Source organism: Podarcis bocagei, assembly GCF_964188305.1.
Source record: "Podarcis bocagei genome assembly, chromosome: 11".
NCBI lineage: Eukaryota > Metazoa > Chordata > Lepidosauria > Squamata > Lacertidae > Podarcis > Podarcis bocagei.
In genome coordinates this window covers 1,674,630-1,702,321 of record NC_138136.1, presented here as the reverse complement: position 1 = coordinate 1,702,321, position 27,692 = coordinate 1,674,630, and the positions used below count along the sequence as shown (strand labels likewise).

At 44.6% G+C, this 27,692-nt stretch overlaps 2 protein-coding genes across 7 annotated transcripts in view; one reads left to right on the top strand and one right to left on the bottom strand.

Annotated features, from left to right (window-relative positions):
- The window catches only part of KLF9 (KLF transcription factor 9), a 29,674-nt gene extending 19,944 nt beyond the window's left edge, over positions 1-9,730 (top strand). Inside the window, exon 2 of the mRNA XM_081213883.1 lies at positions 4,840-9,730. Within this exon, the coding sequence (XP_081070009.1) occupies positions 4,840-5,069 (230 nt within the window). The 3' untranslated portion in view covers positions 5,070-9,730. The remainder of the gene's footprint in view (positions 1-4,839) is intronic.
- The window catches only part of SMC5 (structural maintenance of chromosomes 5), a 73,203-nt gene continuing 45,971 nt past the window's right edge, over positions 461-27,692 (bottom strand). For 4 of the 6 annotated variants that reach the window (XM_081213576.1, XM_081213579.1, XM_081213580.1 and 1 more), the window contains 6 exons: positions 26,757-26,852; positions 25,978-26,082; positions 25,052-25,171; positions 23,218-23,397; positions 23,042-23,137; positions 20,417-21,299 (listed from right to left, as the gene is read on the bottom strand). In XM_081213576.1, the coding sequence (XP_081069702.1) occupies positions 21,168-21,299; positions 23,042-23,137; positions 23,218-23,397; positions 25,052-25,171; positions 25,978-26,082; positions 26,757-26,852 (729 nt within the window). In that variant the 3' untranslated portion in view covers positions 20,417-21,167. Of the gene's footprint in view, positions 2,941-14,286; positions 14,760-20,416; positions 21,300-23,041; positions 23,138-23,217; positions 23,398-25,051; positions 25,172-25,977; positions 26,083-26,756; positions 26,853-27,692 lie in introns of those variants that run through there. The other 2 variants (XM_081213577.1, XM_081213578.1) reach the window with 2 other exon arrangements.

Sequence of the window (27,692 nt, the reverse complement as noted above, 5' to 3'; positions counted from 1 at the left end):
AATATGCCGTCGTCTGAATTCAGTGATCCTTTGTGGATACAGGGACACTGTGATGCACACATCCAGCTTGACAGGGAAGAAGGTGTGGCTCTGTGCACAAACCCCTTTACATGTGCAGATCTCCTCATGCCGTTGAATTTAATTGGAAAGTCCACATGTGCTGAAGCTCCAAGTGTACATTGTTAAATGTTGAGTTTGGAAGGATTGGAAGCAGCGAGTGGATATGGATGTCTGGCAGATTCATAATGTTAATGTTAGTGTTTCTGAGAACAGTCTGTAGGAGTAAAAGCTATTCCTAATGGTTGTTTGCTTCCCGTAAATGGTTTGGGTAGCATTTGTCATTAGTTATGTGCTTTGACACCCTCAATCACATCTGTCCTTGTTGATGTGTCAAAGGTGATTGGTGGGGAGGGGGAGGGGGCAGTTCAATTTACTTAATCAAATCCTCCAGGGCAATAGATAGAGCAGATTTATTTTTCTCTATTTAGTTGGGATATGGAATCCTTTTTAGTCTCATTCCTCACAGCTACGGTTGACTTTATTAAGATGCCAAGTGAGGAACAGTCAACCAGCTCATAAATACAGAAATAATTAATCACATCTACATCTTACACGCAGCTGGTGCACATGAAAGAGATGCTGGGAAGAAAATCAGCACAGGTTTGTAGAGATGATTCATAGAAAACTAAGCTCTCCTTGTTCGCAATCTTCGGCTGGCACTGCATGGCATCCATCCAAGTGGAATGTTCAGAAGACCTTACAGTAAATGATATTCTGACCAACATTCCATTCCACTTCTGTGTTTAACAACAAAACCCATTCATTTTTGGCAGTGATTGAGGAAAATATCTCACTGTTTGGGTGAGTGCTCCAAACAAAACAAGTCAATAGAGCATAGAAGTATTTAGAAGTTTGACTTTCTTGGTAGCTGCCACATATGTGAGGGTCAACTAACTATCGCAGTGTCCCAAGCACAGTTTTGAGGGCCATCTTTCTGGGATACATCTATAACCCCCCCCCCTTTAGCACATTTAACTTAGAATTCCTGTGCATATTTGCTCCAAAGGAAGTCTCAGTGGGGAGGTGTGTGCAGAGCATTGCAGTCTGAGAACTACAATAGATGTTTCCTTCCATCAGCCACATATCAGTGCCCAGCTATGCACACTTAAGTTCCATAGAAATCGCAGGGGCAGACATTGTCCATAACTCTGCGCTGAATAATTGCTGTATTGTTTTAAAGGGACGGCTTTATTATATATTTTAATGAAGAATTTTTATTATTTTAATATAAGTGTAGCTGGTTTTTATACTTTGTGAACCACTTGGGCACCTATTTTGGCATTAAGTGGTATATACTTTAATTAATTAATAGGCCTGTCTGTTTGGATCAAGTTTCATGTACTACACTGGAGTACAGTGTTGGAGCATTCTATCAGCTATATTATTTGACTAGTTTCACATCTTTGAATCTGAGAAGTGCATCTCACAATATTCTTAATATGTACAGAATTTTGAAATGTTGAAGATGCTCCTGTATGGGATGTGAGAAATTGAGTCATGGTGATAACAATGCTACTGAAATCTATGACTGTTAGTTTATTTCATGGGTGTTCTGACATTATGGTTATTATTTTGTCCACACTAGGTGAGCTGCTGTTTTAGGTCTCCTGTTCTCAAGCTTTTAGCTTAATATTTTTTCCAGGGCTGGATATATAGACCCAAAGGTTCCTGGGACAGGAAAAACTTTGCATCCAATCCTGGATTGTCCTCCTGTATATAATTAATTGTTACTATTTTTTATACAGTATACCACTTACATGCCAGAATGACTTCTAAGTGCTTTACAACTATAAAATCAATCATAAGATCCACACATAATTAAAACACACTATAAGGATTCCAGCAAGGCATTAAAACATCCTTAATTAAAATGTACAACAACCCAGGCAAGTGAAAAAGTACGACAATTGAAACAGTGAAAGCACAGTTGAAACAATGAGATCAGAAGTTTAGTTCTTGGGAATGATTGCTGGAGCAGTTCTGTTTTCAGGACCCACCAGAATGGTCACCCTAATGATTGAGGGCATCCCACAACATGGGGGCCACCAGTGGAAAAGCCCATCTTGGCATTACCACAAGCTGAGAAGCCTCAGTGTGAGCCAGTGTGGTGTAGTGGTTAAGAGCGGTAGTCTTGTAATCTGGGGAACCGGGTTCGCTTCCCCGCTCCTCCACATGCAGCTGCTGGGTGACCTTGGGCCAGTCACACTTCTCTGAAGTCTCTCAGCCCCACTCACCTCACAGAGTGTTTGTTGTGGGGGAGGAAGGGAAAGGAGAATGTCAGCCGCTTTGAGACTCCTTCGGGGAGTGATAAAGCGGGATATCAAATCCAAACTCCTCTTCTTCTTCTTCAGGCGGCGGCAAAACTAACTGGCTTCCATTAACTGAATGCAGTGCTCTTACTGGGCAGTGGAGGGGAAGAGGGAATTTCATGTAACTGGGCCAGAGTTATTTAGGGCTTTGCATGTCAGCAGCAGAACCTTAAAACTGCCACAGTTGCGTGGCATGTGCCTGATCAGAAGTGTCACTCGTCACTTGGGCTGCAATAGAAGCCCCACCTAGTGTCCACTGCAGGAGTCCAGAGGTGAGGTTCCCAACACGTGTCCCAGCGGCCAGAAAAGGGTGCAGCTGATGCACAAGACAAAGGGCTTCACCACAGAGGCTGCCTGGGCCTCCATGGGCAAATATGGTCCCAAGAGCTCCCTGAAGCAGGATACCTGTCCTTTCAGGGGGAGTGCAACATCTCCCAGAAAAGGCAGACTCCGCAATTCTCAGGCTTCTGAACCACTTACGCAAAGTGTCTCTGTCTAAGCAGAATCCAGCTCCAGTCTGCTGACCTTCATCCTCTCCATCGCTGCATCCAGCCCCTGGTTCAGCTTATGCCTATTGGATTTAATAGAAAAACTGTGTGTCATCAGCATACCAATGTCACTGTGCCCCAAACCTCCTGAAGGGATCTCCCATTGGCTAAATAGTGTGGGGGATGGAGTTATGCTTTGCAGCACCCTGCTCCCCAGCTGCCCAAATGTAGACATGTAGTTCTCCAGGGCCATTCTCTGGAAGCAGCCGTGCTGGCAGGAGCAAAACTACAGTAGCACAGTGGCTCCAACTCCGAAGCAATGGAGGTGGCAATGGCACCCAAAGTCCCCGAGAGACCCAACAGCAGCAGTCAGATATTGCCCTCTCCTTGAAGGAGGAGCAGGGCATGAACCCTGAGGGGAAGGAGTCCAGAGAATCTGCTTCCTCCAAAGTGCCTGAAGCGGAGCTGCCGCTGCACCCCTGAGCCCCTTACCTTGTCCCCAAAGGAGATGTCAGAGACCTCAGGGTCCAGCAAGGGCTTTTGCAGGAGCAAGCATAGAGGACAAGCCCACCTCGTGGCAATCCATAATGTGGATGGATTGCTCTTCTTGGAGGAGTTATCATGGACTCAGTTTGTTCATGTTTTCTTTGAAGACCTAACAGTGTCCGCATTTGGAGTGTCTGACCAAAGTTGACTCATACTTGCCTTTATTTTTAATAATATATATTTGCAGGGCGTGGGAGCGAGGGAAGGAAGCAAATGCCTCCAGACTCAACCAAAACACAAACTGAAAAACATTAATAAGGAAGGATAAGTTGTTTGCTTATTATTTTAAAAATTGCAAGGTGTTTCTTTGTTTCTCATACGTGGTTTCCAAACTGAAATTGCTGTGAAGGATGACAAAGAGTTGGAGTACCATTTTTAGGCATGGCTTGCTGGCTTCCTGTCTCTTAAAGGAATTACGTCACAGTAAGATCCTTGGTCATCCAGCCCTACTGACATAGAGCTGCCAAGAATTTGCAAGTTAAGACAGCAATCCTAAGCTCCTGGGGAAGGCCGGCTGCCCTGCAATTTCCTTCCTGTCAGCAGAGGCAGAAGTCTGCTCCACTGCCACCAGTGCTCTGGCAGCATGGGAGGTGAAAAGGGGCATGTTGAGGAAGCTCTGGAGCTAGTCGTAAAGCCCTTCTGTTCTCCCTACCACCACCACCCCATGGTCATAAAACTACAACAACCCTGAGCCTGGCAGAGCTTAGGATGTGATGGGTCCTCCACTGTGGGATCTCCCACCGACCTGTATAGGATAGCATTGCCCAATTGTAGTATGAGATAATCACTTCGGGTATCTCTTAGTACTGTGTTGGAAATGAAATGCTATGGATCTGAGTGTGGATGAGAGAAGCTGTGGCCCTGTGGTAGAGGTCATATTTTTAATATCTGATACAAGTAGCTGCTCCGCAGCTTAAGATAGTGAGAGAGGGGGATACATCTTTTGGCATGACAATTTGGAACTCAGTGCCAGAACAGGGCTGTCTGGCTTCTTGGCCGGGCAAAGCAGCTGTTCCATGTCTCTCAGTAGTATTTCAACTGGAGGTGCCATTGTTGGGGTTTATTGCAGTTCAGGCTTTTGATTCCTGCTACACTTTTTGCTTATTTTGTTCACAGCACCTACTTACCTTAATGGAACATCCTCAAAGTATTACTTGTGCTGAAATACTTAAATATATCGGATGACCTTCTAAGCCGCCAGGTGTGGGGGAACCTTTGACCCTGCAGGTGTTACTGAACTACAGCTCCCAGCATCCTTGGCCGCTGGCCATGCTTGCTGGGGCGAATGGGAGTTGTAGCTGAGCAACACCTTGGGCAAGAGCCAAAGGTTCCCTGCACTTCTTCTAAGGAATCAAATGCTAGGATTTAAACAACCAGCCTTAGTTATCATAATTTGCTTCCTTTAACTGCTTTGTTTCTTCTTTCCCTTCCCACAGGTGAGCGACCGTTCCCTTGCACATGGCCCGATTGCCTTAAAAAGTTCTCCCGCTCTGATGAGTTGACGCGACACTACCGAACCCACACTGGGGAGAAGCAGTTCCGATGCCCGCTCTGTGAGAAGCGGTTCATGAGGAGCGACCACCTGACAAAGCATGCGCGTCGCCACACTGAGTTCCACCCCAGCATGATCAAGCGATCTAAAAAGGCCAGCGCTGCCTCCTTTTGAATAACAGACTACAGTGGGGGGGGGGGAGACAACCATTGTCGAGAAAGGCATAACTGATCAGCACAAATACGTCCGCCAGTGTACAGAAATATTCCCCTACTTGCATTTTAAAGCACATGTAGCCGGAAGATTAACATTTTCATCCTCTCCACCCTGCTATGCTACCAACAACAGTCTTAAATCAGTCACTGCTGGGTGGGCGTTGGGGAGGGGGGGATCAGCAGAAATAATGCAACTTTTCTTTTTGTAGTTTAAATAATTGACACTGGTGTATATATGTCTGACTGGTGGTTTGACCTGTGACACCACAGTAGTGATTCCAAGCTCTTTGTGATTGCTGTGTCATGGGCATGTTTTGTTGACTAATGTAATGCTGCTTGTATTTAAATGAAAACAAAAATGACAAAAAAGTTTAGTACAACCACTTTCCAGCTCACTTAAGTATTTCTCAAGTAAAGGAAACAGAACAGAAACCCAACTCCATAGCACGTTTTAGAAGAAGATTCACTTCTCTCTGTGTGTGTCTCTCTCAATGGTCCACTCTGTTCAAGACTGTTAAGAAAAAAACCATTACATCTGTTGCTCTTATTAGCTGATTGATGTACAAACAAGGAGGTGAAATTTATACTGAAGAAGAACTGTTCTGTATATCCAGTTTTTTTAAAAAAATGAGCTACACTTTTGATTATATGTTGCTCTTTTTTTGAGTGAAATCATGCATACAAACCAATGACTAAGCAAAAAGGAAAACAAGATATAAGCTTGTATCATGTGTTTCTGTGGCTCTGCTCTTCATTTGCCATTTGGGTATATTTGTGAAAAAGTCATTGTAGAGAATGTGGGAGAGGTATGAGACCAACAGCAGTGCCCCCACTTCTAGCTGACTTTCATCTGAAAACGATGTACCGTACTGTACTCTATAAATACCACTAACAGTGCTTTATTCTGCTGCGTTTCATTGGAATGGATGCATAAGCAGCAGCTACCATCCTTATAAGCTACCACTTTTGTAAAGGTTTTTTCCTTATGTCTCTCTCTCTCTGAAAGGTGCATTCTCTTCATCCAGTTGCCAGATTCCTGTCAGCCAGTGGGAACTGTGTGCATTTCTGGAGGGAACAAAACTTTCTCCCTCTCCTTACACAACACTCTCTATGCTAACAGAGACAAGACCATGAAGACTCGCTGGGTTTTTAAAACCACTTTCCAAGAGACTTCTACCTTTTCATAAATTGCAGCTGTTGTACAGAATATGAGAAGAAAACAAACAAACAAACAACAACGAGGTAATTGAACCTACCACACAGGGGGTATGTCAAAATATTTCTTAGGACATGACCTCTGCCACTATGTACCTTGTGATCTTACCCTGTGTGTTAGGCTTGATGCATTGAATGATAATGGCAATACTTCGTCCATTAACGCTAAGGCTTGCTCTTTGAAAACAGGAGTGGAAGCATCCTTGGAAGAACCCCTTGCATCTAGCCAAGCCGCCATCTTCGTCAATGTTAAAGCATGAACTTTCCCTCTCCCATCTCTTGTAATGGTGGAGAATTATGTTTACAGACTTTCCCCGCTACCCAGAAACATTCTACTGGTTCTATGTTCTTTACTCCTCCTTCGCAAGGAGAGAGAGGTGCAACTGTCCTGTCTAGGGCCAGATTCATCCCTGACATAATCACCCTGCAGCCAGTGGAATTATACTGGGATCAATTTGCCCCATCTTTGTAAAGAATCTGTACATACAACTCTTGTAAAGTACACCTGCAATGGCAGAATCTTCTTGTTTCACCTGATAAAAAGCTAGCTTCCTAGAAAAAAATAAAAATAAACATCTCAGAGAGTAGAGTATTCTACAATCGTCCGTGGCTTCCAGCACTTAGAACTCAGTATGCATCTAGCATTTTTAACCTGTGTGGTTCATTATTAAAAAAAAAAAAAAAAAAACCTCTTGTCTATGCGAAGAGAATGGCTTCTAAGTAAAGGTGTTAGGGGCACTTGAACAATCTATGGGATTTCAAAAGCAAAAAGGGATGAGTTTTCTTCAATGAAGACATGTCAGGAAACCAAGCACACTTTCTACCTCCGTTTCAGCTTTTTGAAACGTTTTATTTTACGATAAACCAAAATTAATTTCTGGTGTCCAAAATAAATCATAGGGATGTTTGTTCTTCCTTATAAAAACAGGTAGCCTGGCTATTTCTATCGCTCTAGTGTAAAAAGTATTCTGCTTTTCCAGTACTGTTAATGCTGCCTTGTTAGATGGGGGTGAGGACCGTGCGCTAGGCCAGCCACTCACAACATGGGATTATTCCAGCCAACCTCCCCTTCTATCCAAGACCAGTTCTCAAGAGCCTCTGCTCTCAGTTAGTCCTACTCCTTCAACAGTCACTAGAACTGTAGACTGTTGCTCTGAGGTAGGACAAATGCAGTATTAGCGAAATAGAGCCTGGATGCTGAATGCTGTTATTTCACCTTGACTGTAAAGCCACAGGTACAGGAACATCCCCTCCTTGACAAATGATCAGGTCGCTTAGACACATGAGAAACTGTCGTGTGGCTGCAGTGATCAGGGCACTTGCCTCTTTTTCTGACGGGTGTGGGCTCATTTCCTTGATCTCACACCACATAGCCCACCAGGAAGATTATAGTCTGGACCCTTGAGTCTATGGTGGCTGAGCATTGGCCTGCATTCAGCTAAGTAGTCCTGCCAGCAGAAGTCCACCCAAGGACTCCCCTCTGCTCCCCCTGTGGGCCCCTGCATTGGTTCAGGGGAGCCCCCCGAGAAGCTGGCAGGCAGGTGCAAGAGGCAGATAGGCTTGTGCAGATGGAGCTTAGCTCTGTGCTGAATTCCTCCCAGTGTGCTCACCACATTGCTCCTATGTGTAGGTTACAGAAATGGCATTGCCTTAACCACATCAGCCAAGCAGGTTCTAATGATGCGTCTGCTGTGCCCTAAAATGTAGTTTCGCACAGCTTTTAGGCATAATGTTTTAAAACAAAACCAACATGTGAATTATGTTCTTTCTTAAAAAAAACATTCTTGGGTGCTAAGCCTACCATGGAATGTATAATCTTAAATTTAGGTTTGTTCTCTTAATAGATCTTCCATCTATATTTTTAAAAATTGTGAAGCCCTTCATTGTCACTGCAGTGATGTATGCATGACCACGCTGCTTATGGGTGGCAGCTGTCAGTGTGGCCACCAGTTTGTGGTGGGTTGGTTGTCTGACTTGCAGGTGAAGGGTTTTGTCACCACAGCATCTGCCCTTAAGTGTGTTGAGCAGCAACAAGCAACATTTCAGTTTTTGCTAACAGACAACCCAGTCACCACAAAGAGCCATTGTGGCTGCACTGAGGGGGAGCTGTTGCCACCCCCACATCAAGCAGGGCCATAATTTGTACCAGTCTTTGGACCACAGATGGACGTGGGAATGCTTCCTGTGTTACTTTGAGCAGATATGGGTGTGCATGAGGTGGTCTTAAAAGGGTGGGTCCACATGTTTTAGAGTTGAGGATTCTGCTTCTTTGCCATGATTCAAGAGAAAAAGTTAATTTGCAAGGATTTCTCTTTAACCCCCATACCACTTTCCTTCCTCCCCAAGCCACATGGGGGAAACTAGGGTGTGGTGGCTTAGAGAGGAAATCAGTGGGCAGGATTAGGGACATGCTGTCCTGTTTCTTCCTTGCAAATTATTCCTTCTCCCACTTGCTGCAGAGAAGCAGTAATAAGAGTTTCTGGCCCTGTGATTGCTGACAAACGTATGTAGACCCAAGTATGCATGAGAATGGTTTGTGAGAAAGGTAATTGAAGCTGCTCATGCCCCAGAAAAGGCCTATACATGGGATCATGAGTCTACTCTCGGAAGCAGAGGCCTGTTTCTTCAGCTGTGGTTCTCAACACACTTGAAAGCGAGTTTCACTGAAATCCACGGGACTTGATTCCAATTCAATATGCTTTGTATTGGGGTGCAAGTCTTGCTTCTTAGGAGTCTTCCAAAAGTAACCTCAGAAGCTACCCAAAGTTTATTAACCACTAACAAAATTAAATGAAAAATAGGAAAAGTTTCTCTCTCTCAGTGTAAAAGCAAGCAGTAAATTTCATGGTCAAACTTGACAATGCAGTAAAATCAGTTATTATTGGTTCTTAACAAAAGGGAGTTTAGGAAGAGACTTTTGCAGGTGTTGAGAAGAACAAAAGATCAAGTTTTCTGGGAACATCATTTGCCACGTTACTCTGGAAATTCTTAGGAGTGCTGACGTGAAGATGGCTCCTCTCCTCACTTCAGAAAGACCATTCTAGAGAAGCCATGGCTTTAAAACTATAGCTATACAACATCCTTTGTGAACAATTTTGATGACTTATATACAGGTCTCTTTTCTGTTTGCTGATGGACTTAGCCCAGTATGCACCAAACCGGACATACTCTTCAAATGCTGTTTTACTACAGATTAACAATCTGTAACACTGTAAAATACCAACCTTTACAAGTTTAATCCATTTTATTTTTGTACAGTATTCGTATCCTTTCTAAGTTATTTTCCTGTCCTGTTTTTGTAAATCACATGAAATTGTAAAAAAGAAAAAAGTAGTCCTAGGTGTTTTTTGTACATATGTATATATAAATTGTCCAATAATAAAAAATAAAATAAATAAAAACAAACATGTTACTTGGAATGATTTGCATCCATGAATGACTGCACAGAATTTAGTGTCAGCTTTATGCCTGAGTGGGGATTTGAACCCTGATCTCCCTGTAGCGCTTAGTCCAGTACCAACCACTACACCACACTGCCTCTCAACTGAACCGCCTAGGCAAAAATTTAGCCTGTCCCCTGAAGCCCAACAGTAGCAAGGGTGCCATGGAAGTCTTTGTGGGGGGGCCATGCCACAAACTGGGCCCCACCACTGAAAAGGAATGCCTTTTCTCCAGCTGCTGATCCACCTCTCTCTGAAGGCTCCAAGTCATAGAGGACTTTAAAGGTACAGCCAAGATGCCCCCCCTCCCCCCAGCCCCACCCAGCATAACTAGTAGTTAGGAAGGATGAACACTGTGGTCCAAACACCTGAAGGGAACCACCTTGGCTGCCCCTCAGGCTTTGAATTGTGCTTGGAAACCGGCAGAGCACCTGGCCTGGCCATGTAAGCATCACAAAAAATGGACATAGATTTGCATCTGTGGATTGATATGTATAGATGCGAATTCAGATATTATTGCTACAATTTAAATAGAAATACATTGTGTTACCAGGGTGTGTCATTTTAGGGGGTGAAACTTAAATTTTGCAAATTTCTTCAGTGAAGGGTCTTAAAAATATGTTTTTGGGTGTGAGGAATTCAAATCTATTATTTTTGTGATTGGACAACATTTATTTTGGTAAGTCTATGTCTGATGAAGAAGCACATAAACTGCTTTAGGAAAACCAAAGAATTTAATTTTGCCTTAAGAAAATGTCAGTTAATGCTAAATACCACTACACAATATTAATGCTATATAAAATAAAATATGCAATTTTGCACACATTTTACTTAACTAATTTATATTAATTTAACTAAAAAATCTTTTGAGTTCCCAAGTCATGTTGCAACTATTTACCACCCCTTGTTTTTGGAATTTCAAAGTTGAAAAATTCTGCACAATGTCTCATGCTAAGAGGGGAAGTGGTCTGGTGAGCCTGGCACCTGTGCTGTCTGTTTCCCCCTATATTTCGTTGATGGGCACCTTCAAGGCCACGGCTGCCCTTTGGACTGCACCAGACACTCCTTCAAACTGTGACAGCGCTTCAAAGAGAGGGTTGTCCTTGTTAAGTAGGATTAGTGGCTCTGCAAAAACTAGGAAAGTTGTTTCAGGAGAGATGGTTATGAGATATTTTCCTGACTAGTTGCAGTCAGTAACCAAGCAGCCACATTTTGCACCAGCAGAAGATTCTGGTTCTTAACAGTCTTCAAATGAAGGCTGCAGGGAACACCTTGAAATTATGGCCATGTCTATTTTGCTAGGCCATGGACAACTAGCCAGGCTGCCTTTGCGCAGGAGAGGCTGCAGCTGGTCCATCAGTCTCAGCTGCTGGATTGTCCTACAACCCAAGCTGCAAATACCATCCTTTCAGAAAAGACAACCCCATCTAGATGCTATTACCACTTTGAAGCTGAATGGGTTGAAAGAGGCAATCACCATTGATTTGTGCAGGTTGAAATGGTCTTTGTCTGTTTCTTGCCATTTGGTCTAACAAAACGGGTGATTATATACAAAGATGAGCCCTTTACTCTGTCTGGATTAATGGGTTTTTATTTTGGCAGGATGGGGAGCAATCTTGCAAATCAGCAGTCGTTGTTTGTATATAGCAAGGCTGAGTACGCACCAAACAGTTAAAGCACATCCCATCCTTTTAAAGGGTGCTGGGAATTGTAGTGCTGTGAGGGGTAAACTACACTTCCCAGGATTCTTTGGAGGGAAAATTTGCCTTAAACATATAGTGTGTGCATCATTCACAACTACTTCAGTCTCGCAAAAACACCCAACGGCAAAATTTAAGCCCATTCATCAGGCAACCTGGGTGAGAACTATACCTACAAAATTTGTATGTGGTTATATTGAAATGAAATGGAAATTGAAGGTTCACTTCTAATTTGACGTAAAGAGATTAGATGACCAAATACAAATGAATGCAAGCTTTTGAAGAGAAGAGGGGGGGGGGAACACTCCATGCAAACTTGAGCATCAGGTTGTTGGCTAGACAATTCCTTAAACTGACTTCCAATCAACAAAGTTCAGTTTATCTGCTTAATGATGCATATATTTTTTACTAACTGTTACTAGTGTGGTGGAGTCTCCTTCTTTGGAGGTCTTTAAGCAGAGGCTTGACAACCATATGTCAGGAGTGCTCTGATGGTGTTTCCTGCTTGGCAGGGGGTTGGACTCGATGGCCCTTGTGGTCTCTTCCAACTCTATGATTCTATGAAAAAACTTCCCTTAGGAATAATTTTTCATTGACTTAATTTTTCACTCCTGGGTCAAGTTAGGGTTCTTGTTTTCTCTTAATCAAATTATGCTGAGTACTAACACAAGAAGAAGAGACTCAGATATAAACTGCTGTGACAAGAACTTGAGGGGTGGGGAACCCATCGCCCTTCAGGTGTCAGAGGACTACAGCTCCCCTAACCATTGGACCTGCTGGTTGAAGCCGATGGGAGTTGGGAGTTCAACAGGATCAGGAGGAGCAGAGGTTTCCCACCCCCATTTTATAGCAGAGTTTCCGGCTTCCTGTCCATGGAAGTTACTGGTTGATAGAGGCTGTGAAGAACATGTTGCTTCACTACTGAGGTAACTCCACATGGAATTCAACTTTTGTGCTCTACTTCTCAAATTGAGTTATTACATGTAGTAGTCATGATGAAAGGCATGCAGCCTTTCCTGGTGGAGGAATAAATGGCTGAAAGCAGGCAAAAGGAATCCTCCTTCATTCGGCATATTCTGTAGCTGAACTACGCAATTTGCTCCCACAAGACGTACTGATAACCATGGACTTGAATGGCGTCAAAAGAGGATGGTTGTTTTCCATTCTCTGTCATCCAGCCTGCATCTCAATACCAGTGGCTGGGATTCACAAGGACAGAGATTTGCTCTCCCGCAGGCATCTGAGTGGCCACGGTGAGAACAGGAGGCTGGACCAGGGGAGCACTGGCCTCATCCAGCAGGCTCTTGCGTCCCAATGATTCTAACGTGTTTAACACCTTGGACGAATAGATTTACCGCTCAATCTTACACAAGTAGGTTTAGAAATAAGTTCCATTGAATTCAATTGAGCATTTTGACATAATAAAAAGGTATAAAGTACCCATCAACTGTATGACGTTTATGAAATGCAGGCAACCAATAGGTCTACAATGGTTAAAGAAAAGCCGCCTACCTACTGCACCTCTTCTATTTCATGACCTTTAAGCTCTTGGGCACCCTTGTGAATGTATGTGTCCTACGCATCAGTCAACTGCAGATACCGTATTTTTCGTCCTATAAGGCGCACCGGCTCATAGGACGCACCTCATTTTTTGGGGGGGAAATGAATTTAAAAAAATTATTCCCCCCCCCAGCCCTGGCTGCCACCCCAAGCCTTGCGCTCACCTGCCCGAGGCAGGGGAAGCCCTCCGGAGGGCTCCCCGTGCTTCGGGCGACGGGCTGCCGCCCCAAGCCTCGCACACCCGACGGGACCTCCTGCCGGGCGCGCGAGGCTTGCAGACACTCACCCGAAGCAGGGGGAGCCCTCCAGAGGGCTCCCCGTGCTTCGGGGCGACAGGCTGCCGCCCCAAGCCTCGCGCACCCGGTGGGACCTCCTGCCGGGCGCGGGAGGCTTGCAGACACTCGCCCGAAGCAGGGGGAGCCCTCCGGAGGGCTCCCCGTGCTTCGGGCGACAGGCTGCCGCCCCAAGCCTCGCGCACCTGGCGGGACCTCCTGCCGGGCGCGCAAGGTTTGTGGACACTCGCGGGGGCTGCAGGCTGCTGCCCGCAAGCCTTGTGAGCCCGCGGGTACTCCCACCGGGCTTGCAAGGCTTGCGGATAGCTTCCTGAAGCCTGGAGAGCGAGAGGGGTCGGTGCGCACCGATGCCTCTCGCTCTCCAGGCTTCAGCGAAAGCCTGCATTCGCCCCATAGGACGCACCCAGATTTCCCCTTCATTTTTGGAGGGGAAAAAGTGTGTCCTATGGGGCGAAAAATACGGTAACACTATTTGACAAGCTGGTCTCTAAAAGTAGGTCTATGAAAGTAAATTCTACAGTAAGTACGTTTGTCTTTAATATGCCAGAAGACTCTTGGGGCACTTCTGGCTAGAGACAAATATTTCATTCTGAAAAACACGTATTTAATTCATTATTAAACCATTATTCCATGTGTGTTTGCAACCATTTGGCTATGTTTGTTTGTTTGAAAGGTCTGGTTTGCTTGAAGTTTAAAATACAACTTTTGGTCCAAATCGGAGCCAAATTATTTAGGGAATGGTTCATACATCATGTTAATTATCTAATTATTACAGCATTAACTGGTGATTTGCAAGTGTGAATCACAGATCAAGCAAGTGTGAACAAGCATCACAGATCAGGCAGAGTATTCTTCCAGCCCTGCCCCCATCACCACCTTAGATGCCATGGAGTTAACTTGCATGTTCAGCTGCAAGTACTGTAATGAGGGAGGAGGAATCAAGTTATGAACACAGAATGCGTAAACCAACCTTAAAAGTTAGCAGCTAACGGTGAACTTTATATATATATTAAGATTAGATATTTGAAAGCGTTGAGCACGTGTTTAATTTGTAATGAATTGAAAGTTTGAAATAACTAAAACTGAAGAAGCATTTGAAGGTCAGCTTCTCCAAAATGACAAAGGCTTAAACCTAGAAGGTGCTTTTGCTGGCAAGTAAGTGTCTAAGATCCACAGCTGCTCAACTGTGGCAAAGGTATATCTAGTGGCACAGAAGATCATTGCTAATGTTGCCCCTTCAAAAGCACCTTGTTGACCCATCAGAAAGAACAAGATGCTTTCCATAGCTTCTGAAGAAGCGCTCATCATCACAGCCCACCCTGCTCAGCGCCTCCATCTGTCCTGGGCTGTGTTGTGTTTCCAACCGTCTTGCCTGATCTCGGACATCAAGGAGGACCATCAGGGAACATGGAGCTGTAGCTGGACACTTCCCCACGTTTACCTAGATGAAACAGGTTTATGCACTGAATGTTTACATCACTGGAAATAAGGAAGATACCTTAGCAGGTGACCTAGCAGGATATTTTTGGATTTATTTTTGTCTGCCTGTGTCAGGGGAAGTCACAATGCAAATCACCACCCCCCTCGGCAGAGTTGTTAGGCACAGAGGAAATGTTTGCTTTTGCAGGCATGCTGCTGAAGGAAGAGAGACCACAAGATACAACTAATGAATAAAGGTGGGCACTGTGGGAGCGTCTGTTAATTTATTTGCTACTATAATGCCAGCACAGGGACACAGGTGGCGCTGTGGGTTAAACCACAGAGCCTAGGACTTGCTGATCAGAAGGTTGGCGGTTCGAATCCCCATGACGGGGTGAGCTCCCGTTGCTCAGTCCCTGCTCCTGCCAACCTAGCAGTTCAAAAGCACGTCAAAGTGCAAGTAGATAAATAGGTACCGCTCTGGCGGGAAGGTAAACGGCGTTTCTGTGTGCTGCTCTGGTTCACGAGAAGCAGCTTAGTCATGCTGGCCACATGACCCGGAAGCTGTATGCCAGCTCCCTCGGCCAGTAAAGCGAGATGAGCGCTGCAACCCCAGTCGGCCACAACTGGACCTAATGGTCAGGGGTCCCTTTACCTTTACCTATAATGCCAGCATCCTCAAAAACACAGTGCTAAAATAAGCTGTACTTTAGTTAACTGTAAGTTACTGGCAAAACTTGAACATTCCTCATTGCCTTATACCTGCTGCATTGCCTAAATGTCTGTGATAAAGTAACCATTTGCATATTTTGTATAAGGTTTCACCAGAATTGCTTATTTAAAGTAACGAAAAGCTGTTCTGCTCCCTCCCTTTCCTTTCCCAGTGTTTCTTGGCAGACCTCAATGTTTGTTTGTTTAAGAATTTGTTGCTGTGCCTTCTCTCTTTAGAAACCAGGAGGCTTACCCATACAGACAGTCGTGGAACCTAACAAGGAATATAATCCTTGCAATAAATGCAGAAGGAGCAAGCATCTGGACTCGTAGCAGCTAGAAAATCAACAGCAACCACCATTCCCAACAACTTGAGGTCAGCAGTCTATCTACCTCACCATTGTCATCTTCAGACTGATCTGGTGCATGCTTACTCAGAAGTAAGTTCCACAGCAGTCAGCCGGGAGTGCTCTTATGCAACCCTGCATAGGGTTACAACCTAACTCTCTCCTCCCAAAACACCTCCTGCTGTAAAAAAGCAAGAATCTTCTAAGGACGAAGTAGAATTTCACTCGGAAATAAGTTACAGAGCTTTGGTATAGCCCTCAAAATGGCCTTTTATGAGATTTAACTTGGTTCACTGAATAATCCCTAAGTAGGGTCTCTCCCCATGATTTTAAAATATAGAAGGGCAGGGTGATGGGAAGGCTCCAAAGAGGCCAATGTGTCTTATCTTGAATTGGGCTGAGAAGCCAGTACAATTGCCACAGAACCAGTTAAAAATCTTAGCATCACCTAGTCCCCTGAGGTGAGCTGCAGAATCCGGTATTAGCTGAAATTACAGTGGTACCTTGGTTTTCAAACTTAATTCATTCTGAAGTCTGTTCTAAAACCAAAGTGTTTTAAAACCAAGGTGTGCTTTCCCATAGAAAGTAATACAAAATGGATTAATCTGTTCCAGACTTTTAAAAATAACCCCTAAAACAGCAATTTAACATGAATTCTACTATGTAATGAGACCATTGATCCATAAAATGAAAGCAAGAAACCAGGCTGCAATCTACTACCCAGTATCAAAACTAGCAGTGATCTACCCATTGCCATTGGAGGGTCAGGCGGGAGGGGGGAGTTTAAGTGTGTGTGTGTGTAAACACTCAAACTGGAGGGGCGAGGAGCGTGCATGGAGAAGGAGGTGGCTACCTGGATGCAGGAGAGGGGAGTTTAAGTGGGAGGGAAGGAAAGGGAGGCAAAAGTTCTCTTCCCCTGCCCAAGCCAGCCCCCCCCTTTTTCTCCCCTGCATGTTTTCCAGCATCTGCCCACACTCCCCATTCACCTGGGCTTCTGTCTCCTCTTTGGGCAACATTACAAAGCGGCAGCCCCAGGCTGTGCCCCCAGCCGCTCAGCCGGGTGGCTTGGAGCCTGCGTGCAGTGCAAGCTTGTGAATGCAGCGCCTGCGCTGGCTCGCCTGGACCTCGCTTGGGGTCGGGCTTGGGATGGGGGAGGGAAGGCGGGGGGGAAGGTCAACCTGCCCAGCATAGTTCCCCCACCACACCCTCCCCCCCCCCAAACACCGTCTCTCTGTGTGCTGGGGAAAAGTCGCCAACTTCCAAGTCTCCCTACTTTGGAGTCACTTACATTCCAAGGAGCCGCCCAACTCCACTTTGTACTGAGGAAAGAGGAAAGGGAAGGGAAGGAAGTGCGGCAGCCACTACTGGGGCCATGGCGCACGCTCAAAATGGAAGTGTGCACTCAAACTGGAGCATGTTCGGCTTCCAAAAAAAGTTCCAAAACCGGAACACTCATTTCTGGGTTTGAAGTGTTTGGGTTCCAAGTGGTTGAAGAACCAAGCTGTTCAGAAACCGAGGTGCCACTGTAAAACAAGCTCTTTCCAAAGGTGGAACCCTTCATCCATATCACTATTCTGCAGGCTACACAGCTTACCAAGGGACTTCTGGACTGTGGAGTAACAGTGTGGCTCAAAACCATTTTGAGAAGGGACACAAACATCCCACTCAAATATAAAGTGGAAGATGTATTTCCCCCTTCTCAAGCACTTCTCACCACCTGCATGGTGAAACAGCCACACAGTTCATTACTGTGTATTATAGTGGCCTCTGGTGGTGCATGTGATGATCTGGAGCTTGTTTTTTCTGTAAGGCATACCATTTGGTTAGGATTTTGGTCTCAGCAGTAGCTTTTCCCCAAAGACGAGCTCTGTAGTTGCATGATGAAAGAACACTGTTGAAAAGCTCTGTTGCAAAGGTACACACTGTGCTTTGCAACGACTCATACTGCATACATACTACTAACAAGTGTTTTTGAGGCTTCCAAGTTAAGGGAAGTGATGAAAGCGACAGCTAATGTTGCCCATCGTACCAATGTTGACAGAGGAATTCTCAAAATCAGGACAGTGGAGAAAAGCATGGCCTTCCATGGTTTTTGCCAGGCAAATCAAAGTACTTTGAAGAGCTACACCTGCAGCATCAGGAGGGGGGAAAGAACAACCTTCCCCTTTCCTATCAACACAGTAATCTTTTTAGTTTTGTAAGTTTTATAAGTTTGCCGAGCTGCAGAAAAACATAGTTAGCAAAGTAAGGCACATTGGCAGTCTCTATGTAAACGAAACATTGGGCATCCCTGTGGTTCCAGCATCTCTGTTTTTAAGTAGAGGGGGTATAAATAATAATTTAAAAATTTATTATTATTATTATTTACTTACTTGTACGCCACCCATCTGGCCGGGCCTCCTTAGTCACTCTGGGCAGCCTCCAACAGGATATTAAAAATAGGATAAAACAGCAAACATTAAAAACTTCCCTAAACAGGGCTGCCATCAGATGTCTTCTGAAAGTCAGGTACAGTACTTGTTTATTTCCTTGACATCTGATGGGAGGGCGTTCCACAGGGCGGGCACCACCACCAAGAAGGCCCTCTGCCTGGTTCCCTGTAACCTCACTTCTTTCAGCGAGGGAACTGCCAGAAGGCCCTCGGAGCTGGACCTCAGTGTCCGGGCAGAACGATGGGGGTGGAGACGCTCCTTCAGGTATACCGGGCCAAGGCCGTTTAGGGCTTTAAAGGTCAGCACCAATACTTTGAATTGTGCTCAGAAACATACTGGGAGCCAATGTAGGTCTTTCAGGACCAGTGTTATATGGTCTTGGCTGCCACTCCCAGTCACCAGTCCAGCTGTCACATTCTGGATTAATTGCAGTTTCCGGGTCACCTTCAAAAGTAGCCCCACATAGAGTGCATTGCAGTAGTCAAAGCGGGAGATAACCAGAGCATGCACCACTCTGGCGAGGCAGTCCGTGGGCAGGTAGGGTCTCAGCCTGCGTACCGGATGGAGCTGGTAAACAGCTGCCCTGGACACAGAATTGACCTGCTCCTCCATGGACAGCTGGGAGTCCAAAATGACTCCCAGGCTGTGCACCTGGTCCTTCAGGGGCATGATTACGCCATTCAGGACCAGAGAGTCCTTCACACCTGTCTGCCCCATCCCCCCAAAACAGTACATCTGTCTTGTCAGGATTCAACCTCAATCTGTTTGCTGCTATCCATCTTCCAACTGCCTCCAGACACATACTGATGGACACCCAGCCCAAACCCCCTGATGATCTCTCCCAGCGGCTGCATGTAGATGTTGAAAAGCATGGGGGAGAGGACAGAACCCTGAGGCACCCCACAAGTGAGAGCCCAGGGGTCTGAACACCACTTTTTGGAAACGGCAGAAGGAACAGAACCACTATATAGCAGTGTCCCCAGCTCCCAGCCCCTCAAAACGGTCCAGAATGATGTTATGGTCGATGGTATCAAAGGCCACTGAGAGATCCAGCAAAATATGGGTTGTTGTCATTCTTGTTTGTGTAGTGGGATTAAAAACAATAGTACCCAAAAAAGTGAGAAACATGCCAAAGTAGTAAGTGGAAAGTTGTGCTACAAAATGCCAACCAAGCTTTGGACAACTTGGAGATATGAGAGATATGAGAGAGAGAGAGAGAGAGAGAGCGCGCGTGAATTTTGGCAAATGATACAACAGCCCATTCCCCTCAATGTGGACATATTAAGATCAATCTGAAGACTTATCTAAGGTGTCTGCTGCTTTGGGTTTTTGATGGAGGAATGTTTCGCAATCATTCTCCCCAGTACTATTGAAACCTCAAATTTAAGCTCTATTTTTTCACGTATTGTGGAGACTTTAAGAATGACTTTTTCAGGAATGCTCACACTTGAATATACCTGATAAAGAATCAACTGAATACACACATACAGAATAATTTGATGCCTGGATTTCAATCTTGAATTAATTTTCAAATACGACTGTATCCAATTTGGCTGTCCCCCTCACATAAGGGTGGGAGAACGGAAGGTGATTCAGCTGCCTTTCCTAGAGCCTGGCCAGGCTCTCAATTGAAGTACCTTCCCGCCTACTAGAAATAATAACCCGAACTGAACTAAATCTCAATCTTGGGGGGGGGGCATTAAGTGGTGATGTCAGGGGAGTAGGAGGACTTTGGATCCAAGCTATTTCCAAAGCCCTCCCCCTGACATTCTCAGAACACCCCCTTCAGCCTGACTAACACTGGCAGGGCCAGGCCATCAGATATTCTTGCGGCAGCCCAGAGTGGGCATCCGATTTCCATCAGAAAGGGAGCTCCAATATATCCTATGATCCCAGAGACAGCCTTCCAAGGATCACAGACTGGGAATGACAAACTTATTCCACCCTTTCCAGTTTTGTTTGTCTTGGACAAACTTTACATCTCATTTTCACAAAGACAAAATTAATGTCTGAGGAAATCTGCTAACCAAGATAATATCAAACAACTGAAAATGTTTCTCATCCCATTTTGAACATGAGTATCATGGTAGTTTTATTTGCATTTTTCTCATATTTAAAGAATCTAAATATTGAGTTAAGTTTCCTAGTTTAGTCATGCACAATGATTCAAGTAGCAAAGATCTAATGAATCATTTCCAATATAAATTTATTATACAAAAAATAGTTTGGTAGCTTTTTCCAGAAGATTTTTTTTTACATAAAAAGGTTTACAGGGTTAAAATTTAAGCATATCCCATCTTTTAAGTATAGTTCATTGTACAAAATGAGAACCACCAATTAAACAAATAGTTTCTGATTAGACAAAGAAAAAAACCACACTGGATATTTTATATTCTTGGCAAGTGTCTGAAACCTCTCATCCTCTCCCATAGCACAAGTAAATTAAGATAGTACCTTAGCAGCAATTGTGAAGTACTTTTATAGTCGAGCATCTTGCATTAATTCCATACATCACGTCTTTAAAAAGCTTGCATAGTCTCTTTTAGCTCAAAACCATGGGCAGTGAAAACAGTTATATTTTCCTGCTGAACAAATTTGGTGAAATCTTTACCAGTTCACCAAAAACTGTCAAAGCTATGTCTGAACATTTAAAAGACATATAAAAATAATTTAAATACAGCAAAGCTACATAGCTGTGAAAGACTACATGGGTGTTTCCCTCACAAATTCACTTCCAAAGCAGACTGAAAGGTGGCCAATATTAAAAGTTCTTGCAGAGGACAATGACCTGTAAGGTAGAAGGAAGTATACACTATACTCATGTAAGTCTCTTCAAGAGAGTTGTGCATTGAAGTAAATAAATAAAATAAAAATAAATAAAAGTTATTTGGACTTTTCCAACTAATTTTGATCAAGTTTCAAAAGGCACCTGGAAGACCTTTATGAACACAGAAATCGCAGCCGTCTCCTATGGAAGCACTTCAGGCTGAACTTGTTCGATTCTAGCATAGAAGATCCATTGTAGACCAACAGCACCGACATCCTCTGTGCATAAGTGAGGTTCTGCAGGAGCTGTCAACAAATCAAGAAAGAAAGAAAGCTCCATTACAAAGAGTCTGTCCATTGCCAATCACATTTGTTTCTTAGTCAATATACACCAGTACTTTCCACATCAGCCATAGTCCGTTTCTCAGGAACAAAATGCTATTTTACTTTCTCCTTTTTGGCACATATGCATTTTGGTAGTTACATATTAACACTGCATTTTAACGTTTCAGACCTTAAAACATAATAATCACAATGGGTTGGAGCCAAAGGTTTCCTTTTTATCAAAAGTTTCCATAGGCAAACTCCCTCGGCCAAAGGAAGAGAATCTCTGGATCCCAGTCCAGCATAATTAAATGCTTGCCAAAATGAAAATACTAACCTTCCCCCTTAATATTTACAGGGTTAGGATCCCCCTCAGGAGGAAATTCCATGGGGCCAGGGCCAAAATTGGAGGACCTGCTTCAGCCTCCTTTATTTGATATTATAAAGAGGTGGAATTAAATCAGAGCTGCCTACAAGTCTCAAAGAACAGAAGCATTCAAAGGGTTATGGTGCTGCTTCCAGTATGAAAATCCCCAAGCATAAAGGATTTTATAAAACCATACCTATGCACTGGATTGCACTTGGGATGTCAATGAATAGACTGATTTAAAACAGGTTTTAGATGTTCTGGAAAATGTTCCCATCAATATTATGCATCATCAGGGGGTTTGGGGTGTGTGTTCATCAGTATGCGGATGATACCCAGCTCTTCCTGTCTTTCAAATCAGAACCAGGGAAGTTATTGAAGGTCCTGTGTGAGTGTCCGGAGGCGATTGGAGGATGGATGGCAGCTAACAGATTGAGGATGAATCCTGATAAGACAGAAGTACTGTTTTGGGGGGACAGGGGACGGACTGGTGTGGAGGACTCTCTGGTCCTGAATGGGGTAACTGTTATCCTGACGGACCAGGTGCGCAGCCTGGGAGTCATTTTGGACTCCCAGCTGTCCATGGAGGAGCAGGTCAATTCTGTATCCAGGGCAGCTGTCTACCAACTCCACCTGGTACGCAGACTGTCTCACTAGAGTGGTGCATGCTCTAGTTATCTCCCGCTTGAACTACTGCAATGTGCTCTATGTGAGGCTACCTTTGAAGGTGACCCAGAAACTGCAATTAATCCAGAATGCGGCAGCTAAACTAGTGACTGGGAGTGGCAGCCGAGACCATATAACACTGGTCCTGAAACACCTACATTGGTTCCCAGTACGTTTCCAAGCACAATTCAAAGTGCTAAACGGCCTTGGCCCAGTATACCTGAAGGTTATACCCACATTGTTCAGCCCAGACACAGAGGTCCAGCTTTGAGGGCCTTCTGGCGGTTCCCTCGCTGCAAGAAGTGAGGTTACAGGGAACCAGGCAGAGGGCCTTCTCGGTGGTGGTGCCTGCTCTGTGGAACGCCCTCCCATCAGATGTCAAGGAAATAAACAAGTACTGTACCTGACTTTCAGAAGACATCTGAAGGCAGCCCTGTTTAGGAAGTTTTTAGTGTTTGATTCTATTTTTAATATTCAGTTGGAAGCCGCCCAGAGTGGCTGGGGAAACCCAGCCAGATGGGTGGGGTATAAATAATAAATTGTTGCTGTTGTTTGAATAAAGAATTGTAAATAACGTAGAGTGATAGCCAACTAAGTCATACTCAGACGTACTTTGTAAGGCAACTGATTTTCATGGGTCTACTCAGAGTATCACTACTCTGTCACGCATAGCACCCACATAAGTACGCACCTTTGGTGTAATAAGGAAGTACTGAGAAGTGCTCGCTTTGCAAGCCGTTTCAACCACCACATCAAAGACTCTCCTTTCATTAACTGGGTCCATTCCCTGCAAAAGAAATAAACATGTTAACATTTTCTCTCCTGCTAATGAATACAGTATACCCTTTCATGTGCTTGCATATGTACCTGATTTATTTCATCCACCACTCTGAAGGGGCATCTGTTGAGTTCCTGCAAAGCCATCAGGTACAGCATCGTCGAAACACTTCTCTCCCCTCCACTCTGATGGTGTGGAGTCAGTTCGTGAAGTTGGGTGCTACTGCGAAACTTGACTCTAATCCGAATCCCGTATTTGTCATATTCCTCCTGTCATAACAGGATAGCAGTGTTAGAGATCTGCAAGTTGGCACATAAGGTAAAGGTAGACCCCTGACCATTAGGTCCAGTCACGGACAACTCTGCAGTTGCGGCGCTCATCTCACTTTATTGGCCGAGGGAGCCGGCGTACAGCTTCCGGGTCATGTGGCCAGCATGACTAAGCTGCTTCTGGCGAACCAGAGCAGCGCACGGAAACGCTGTTTACCTTCCCGCCGGAGCGGTACCTATATATCTACTTGCACTTTGACGTGCTTTCGAACTGCTAGGTTGGCGGGAGCAGGGACTGAGAAACGGGAGCTCATCCCGTCGCGGGGATTTGAACCACCGACCTTCTGATCGGCAAGTCCTAGGCTCTGTGGTTTTAACGTACAGTGCCACTCATGTCCCTAAGTTGGCACATAGTCATGTACAATAAATCAAAGAGAGAAAATGCTGCTATCACATCAAATCAAAAGCTTATTTGCTTTCATTTCCCATCTTCTTTATTCCTGTCTCCAGGAGGCAGAGAAATACGGTAGATGTAACTATGGTTTGTCATTCAGACAGCATACCAAACCACAATTAATACCAACTCCCCCCCCCCCAAACTAACTTCAAATCATGGACCGGAGTCTTGTTTCAGCTTTATCTAACAACCCAATCCCAATCCCAACTATGCTCCAGTACTAGCATGAAAAAACACAAGCACACTTGCAGCAGTGTCAAACTGAGCCTTAACACAATACTCCTGTTATGGAAGGGACTGCTTTTCCACTCAACAGGCAGGAAGGGGCACTTGCACAACATCTTTTCCAGACCATCTGGAAGCCAAAGGCTGTGCTCACACAGCAGCACAAACCAGCACTAACATTTTGTAATAGCAATAGGCACTTCCCTTCTGCTCCCCAACTGCTAAATTGTGACTAGCAAAATACTTGCCAATTATGATACATGGAAGGTGGTGGGTGCAGGGCTAACACACACACACACACACGGTTTGTGTGCATGTGTAATGCATTTCCATGTGGTTGCAGGGATTTCCATCAGTGAGACTCGGGCCAGAAGGCAGGCTTTACCTCCCCACAGGGGACTCCCAAAACACAGCACTTCCCTTATCCCCATAGGAGTGCAAGCGAGAAAGGAAGACTATTGAGGTTAAACTGCCCCTGCTGTTTCCTGGTCTGAGTTGATGGTCTGATTTCTCCTTCTCAGTTGTATCCTACGCAAGGTATCCTACATATGCTCATTCCAAACCAAGCATTGCCAATGTGTTCTCTGGGGCCGACTCCAAAGTGAGCATGTTTTGCCCCTTTCATCTAAATAAACCTACTCAAGGTCTCAATTCCTAGTGCAGAGCACTGGGAACTACTTTTTATGTATTTGGAGTGTTTAGATGCTTCAAACTGAAAACACGTAAATAAAACTTATAGAACTGCTTGCCAGGGTTTGGTATAGAACATTATTGTTAATGCCAGTCTGGAAACAAAACAGTTTATACTTTCCAAGAAAGCCTGCTACTACCTTCCAAGAACTGTTTCAAAAGTGACAATACGAGAAAACAACTGGGTATTCCTTATTCTTTAATATAGGTGTGAAGATTCAGATATCCAGATGGAGAGGTTTCCTCTCAATCTTAGACAAAATGTAACACTGGTAATCATACCTCATTTTCTGTATGTAGGTCCACTTCCCCGGCACACTGCATGGAACTAAAAAAGCCACTGAACTTTTCATTAATTTGCTCAACTAGCTGTTTCAAAGGGTTTAGCCACTTTTCCTTAGCCTAAAAAGAAAAAAACCACTCATGTTACGAGGAGCAATTTTACAGCAGATACACATCTTTGTGCTGCAGCAATCAGGAGGTTAAAGTTTTAAATATGCTATTTATTAATGGTGTCCCTAAACACCATCTGACATATGGGTTAGAAGGTGCATGTGCACCAATGTGCTGCGCCAGCTGTGATCCAGGGGGTGGGGGAAATGAAGAGGGAAGGCTACACTGCCAGTTGCCACCCCCCTGTGGAAAACAAGAGCGCCAGGCAGAGGCTGTGCTGTGTTGACACTAGACCTGCGCACTGAATGCCAGCATGTGCAGGGTGTGCATGAATGGATATTCTCATCAAGTTGTCTTGGTTGCTGAAAGCCCCTGTGCAGGTCAAACACAAAGTATGCTCCTACCAACCTCACTCCCATTGGCCACACAGACCTCCTGATGTGCATGGAGCCACCCCACTGCACATGGAAGCTACTCAGTGGCGACCGGATGCCATGTGCTATCCATGTTACCATGGATGGGTGCTAGGACTGTGCTGCCATGCTATGGCAGTGGGGGGGTGGGGGTGGGCGTTCCTCAAGTCCTGAGTCCTGTGCTCCAGCTGGCTGAACCTGCCGGCGGCTGTGTGTACTCGGCTTGTGAGTTCCCTGCCTCCGTGTACCACTGCCATTCATATACCTCTTGCAAGGATGGATCTGTAGACTGTACTTATTAGGATGATTTATTAGAAGGCCAACAGCTATTTATACACTCCCCTATATTATAATGCCTTATGGAGTGAAAATAATGGCAATAATAACCAATACACATAATACCTGTGAAATATTCTGCCTATAGTCATCCAATTCTTTTTTCTTCTCCTCCAGCTCCGCTGTCATCTGTGCTATTTCTTCTGTCCTTTTGTTACATTCCTCAACAACCTGGCAGGAAGACATGACTCTCTTTAAGAGGTGACATCTTCCAAGTGGACAATACAGACGTTTTACAATCCAAATCCAAAGAAAGAAAACTACAAGGCCCATTACTTGTTGAAATAGAAAACAGACACGGAACCTGGTTACACATTCACAATACAAAATACATTTCTAGCTCAAGTGAAAAGAATATGAGGCAACACTGCACTTCTAACTGGGAGAACCTCAAACATTCAATAGCAGCACAGCTGTTTATTTAAAACTGGACCGGCCTCCATCAAATATAAAAATGGGTGGGTGGAGGGCCTGACTTTTAGGTGCAAAGGGAGCATGAGGGTGGAGAGGTGAACGATTCCGCCTTTCCTCAGCTCCCCACAGCACATCACCAGAGACCAAGGGGCATTAACCAAACCAGTCTTATCATTATCATCAATTGTACTTTGAGCCAAAGCTAATTCTCTCCGCCCTCCCCCTGCAATCGCTGTTTTTTTCTTTCCTCTTTTTAAAAAATCAGAAGCAGCCCAGAACACAGTGGTCTCTGAGAAAAAAGGCTATTTAGAATTCTAATAGATTCAGAATATGGCATTTTACAACACATTGTTCCTGCTGCTTAGCTTATTATTGTTGTTATTACTAAGCAACGTAGTACAGTGTGGGAGTTAAATACTGGGGATACATACTGAAGCGCTGAGGCCTGTGAAACAGGAAGCTCTTGATTTCTCCTCATTCAGCAAAGCGTCAATTTCATCCAGTGTGTTTGGAAGAGCAAGGAATGCCTAAAAGAAAGGACCTTGGTATCAATGCCAACAACCCTGCAAAAACCTCGATTAGGATTTGAATAGAAATTGCTCCTTCATGTGTATTCTCTGTCTTCTCCACGCAAAGGATCTACCACTTGCTTGTTCTTCCTCTTGCTTTGGACATAGCCAAAGAAACCTTTTATTATTATTATTGACCTCTCTTACAAGCCTGAACTCATTCTGCGCTTTAGCCAGCCGGACCTTCCCCCTACAACTGTTGGCTACTTGTGATTTCCCCCTTCTTCCATTTCTTATACACGCCCTTAATTCTCAGCTCCTCTGTAAGCTCCTTATGCAGGAGTAGCAGGAAGCATTCTATGGGCTGTGCCTTCCAAAGGCTGCCTGGAGTGTTCTAAGGTCTGCAACAACCCAATAATCCCCCCCTTCCACAACACATTTTAAAAAGGTATTGGATGTTAATCAGCCAAAGGCCTGGTTAAAGAGGAATGTTTCCACCTGGCGCCTAAAGTTGTATGATAAAGGTGCCAGCTGAACCTCCCTGGGGAGAGCATTCCACAAATGGGGAGCCACTGCAGAAAAGGCCCCGTTCTCATGTTGCCACCCTCTGGACCTCTCGTGGAGGAGGCACACAAAGAAAGGCCACAGAGGATGATCTCGGGGTCCTGGTAGGGACCTGGGATGGGGAGAGCCGATCCTTGAGGTATTGCACTGCTGAACTGTTCAGGCTTTATAGGTTAAATCCAGCACTTTGAATTGGGCCTGGGAACTGGGAACTAGTGCAGTCTATATTGTTTCACATAAACTTTTTGGAAATTAAGCAGTACATAAATTCTGTTTAATAAATAAAATAAATCA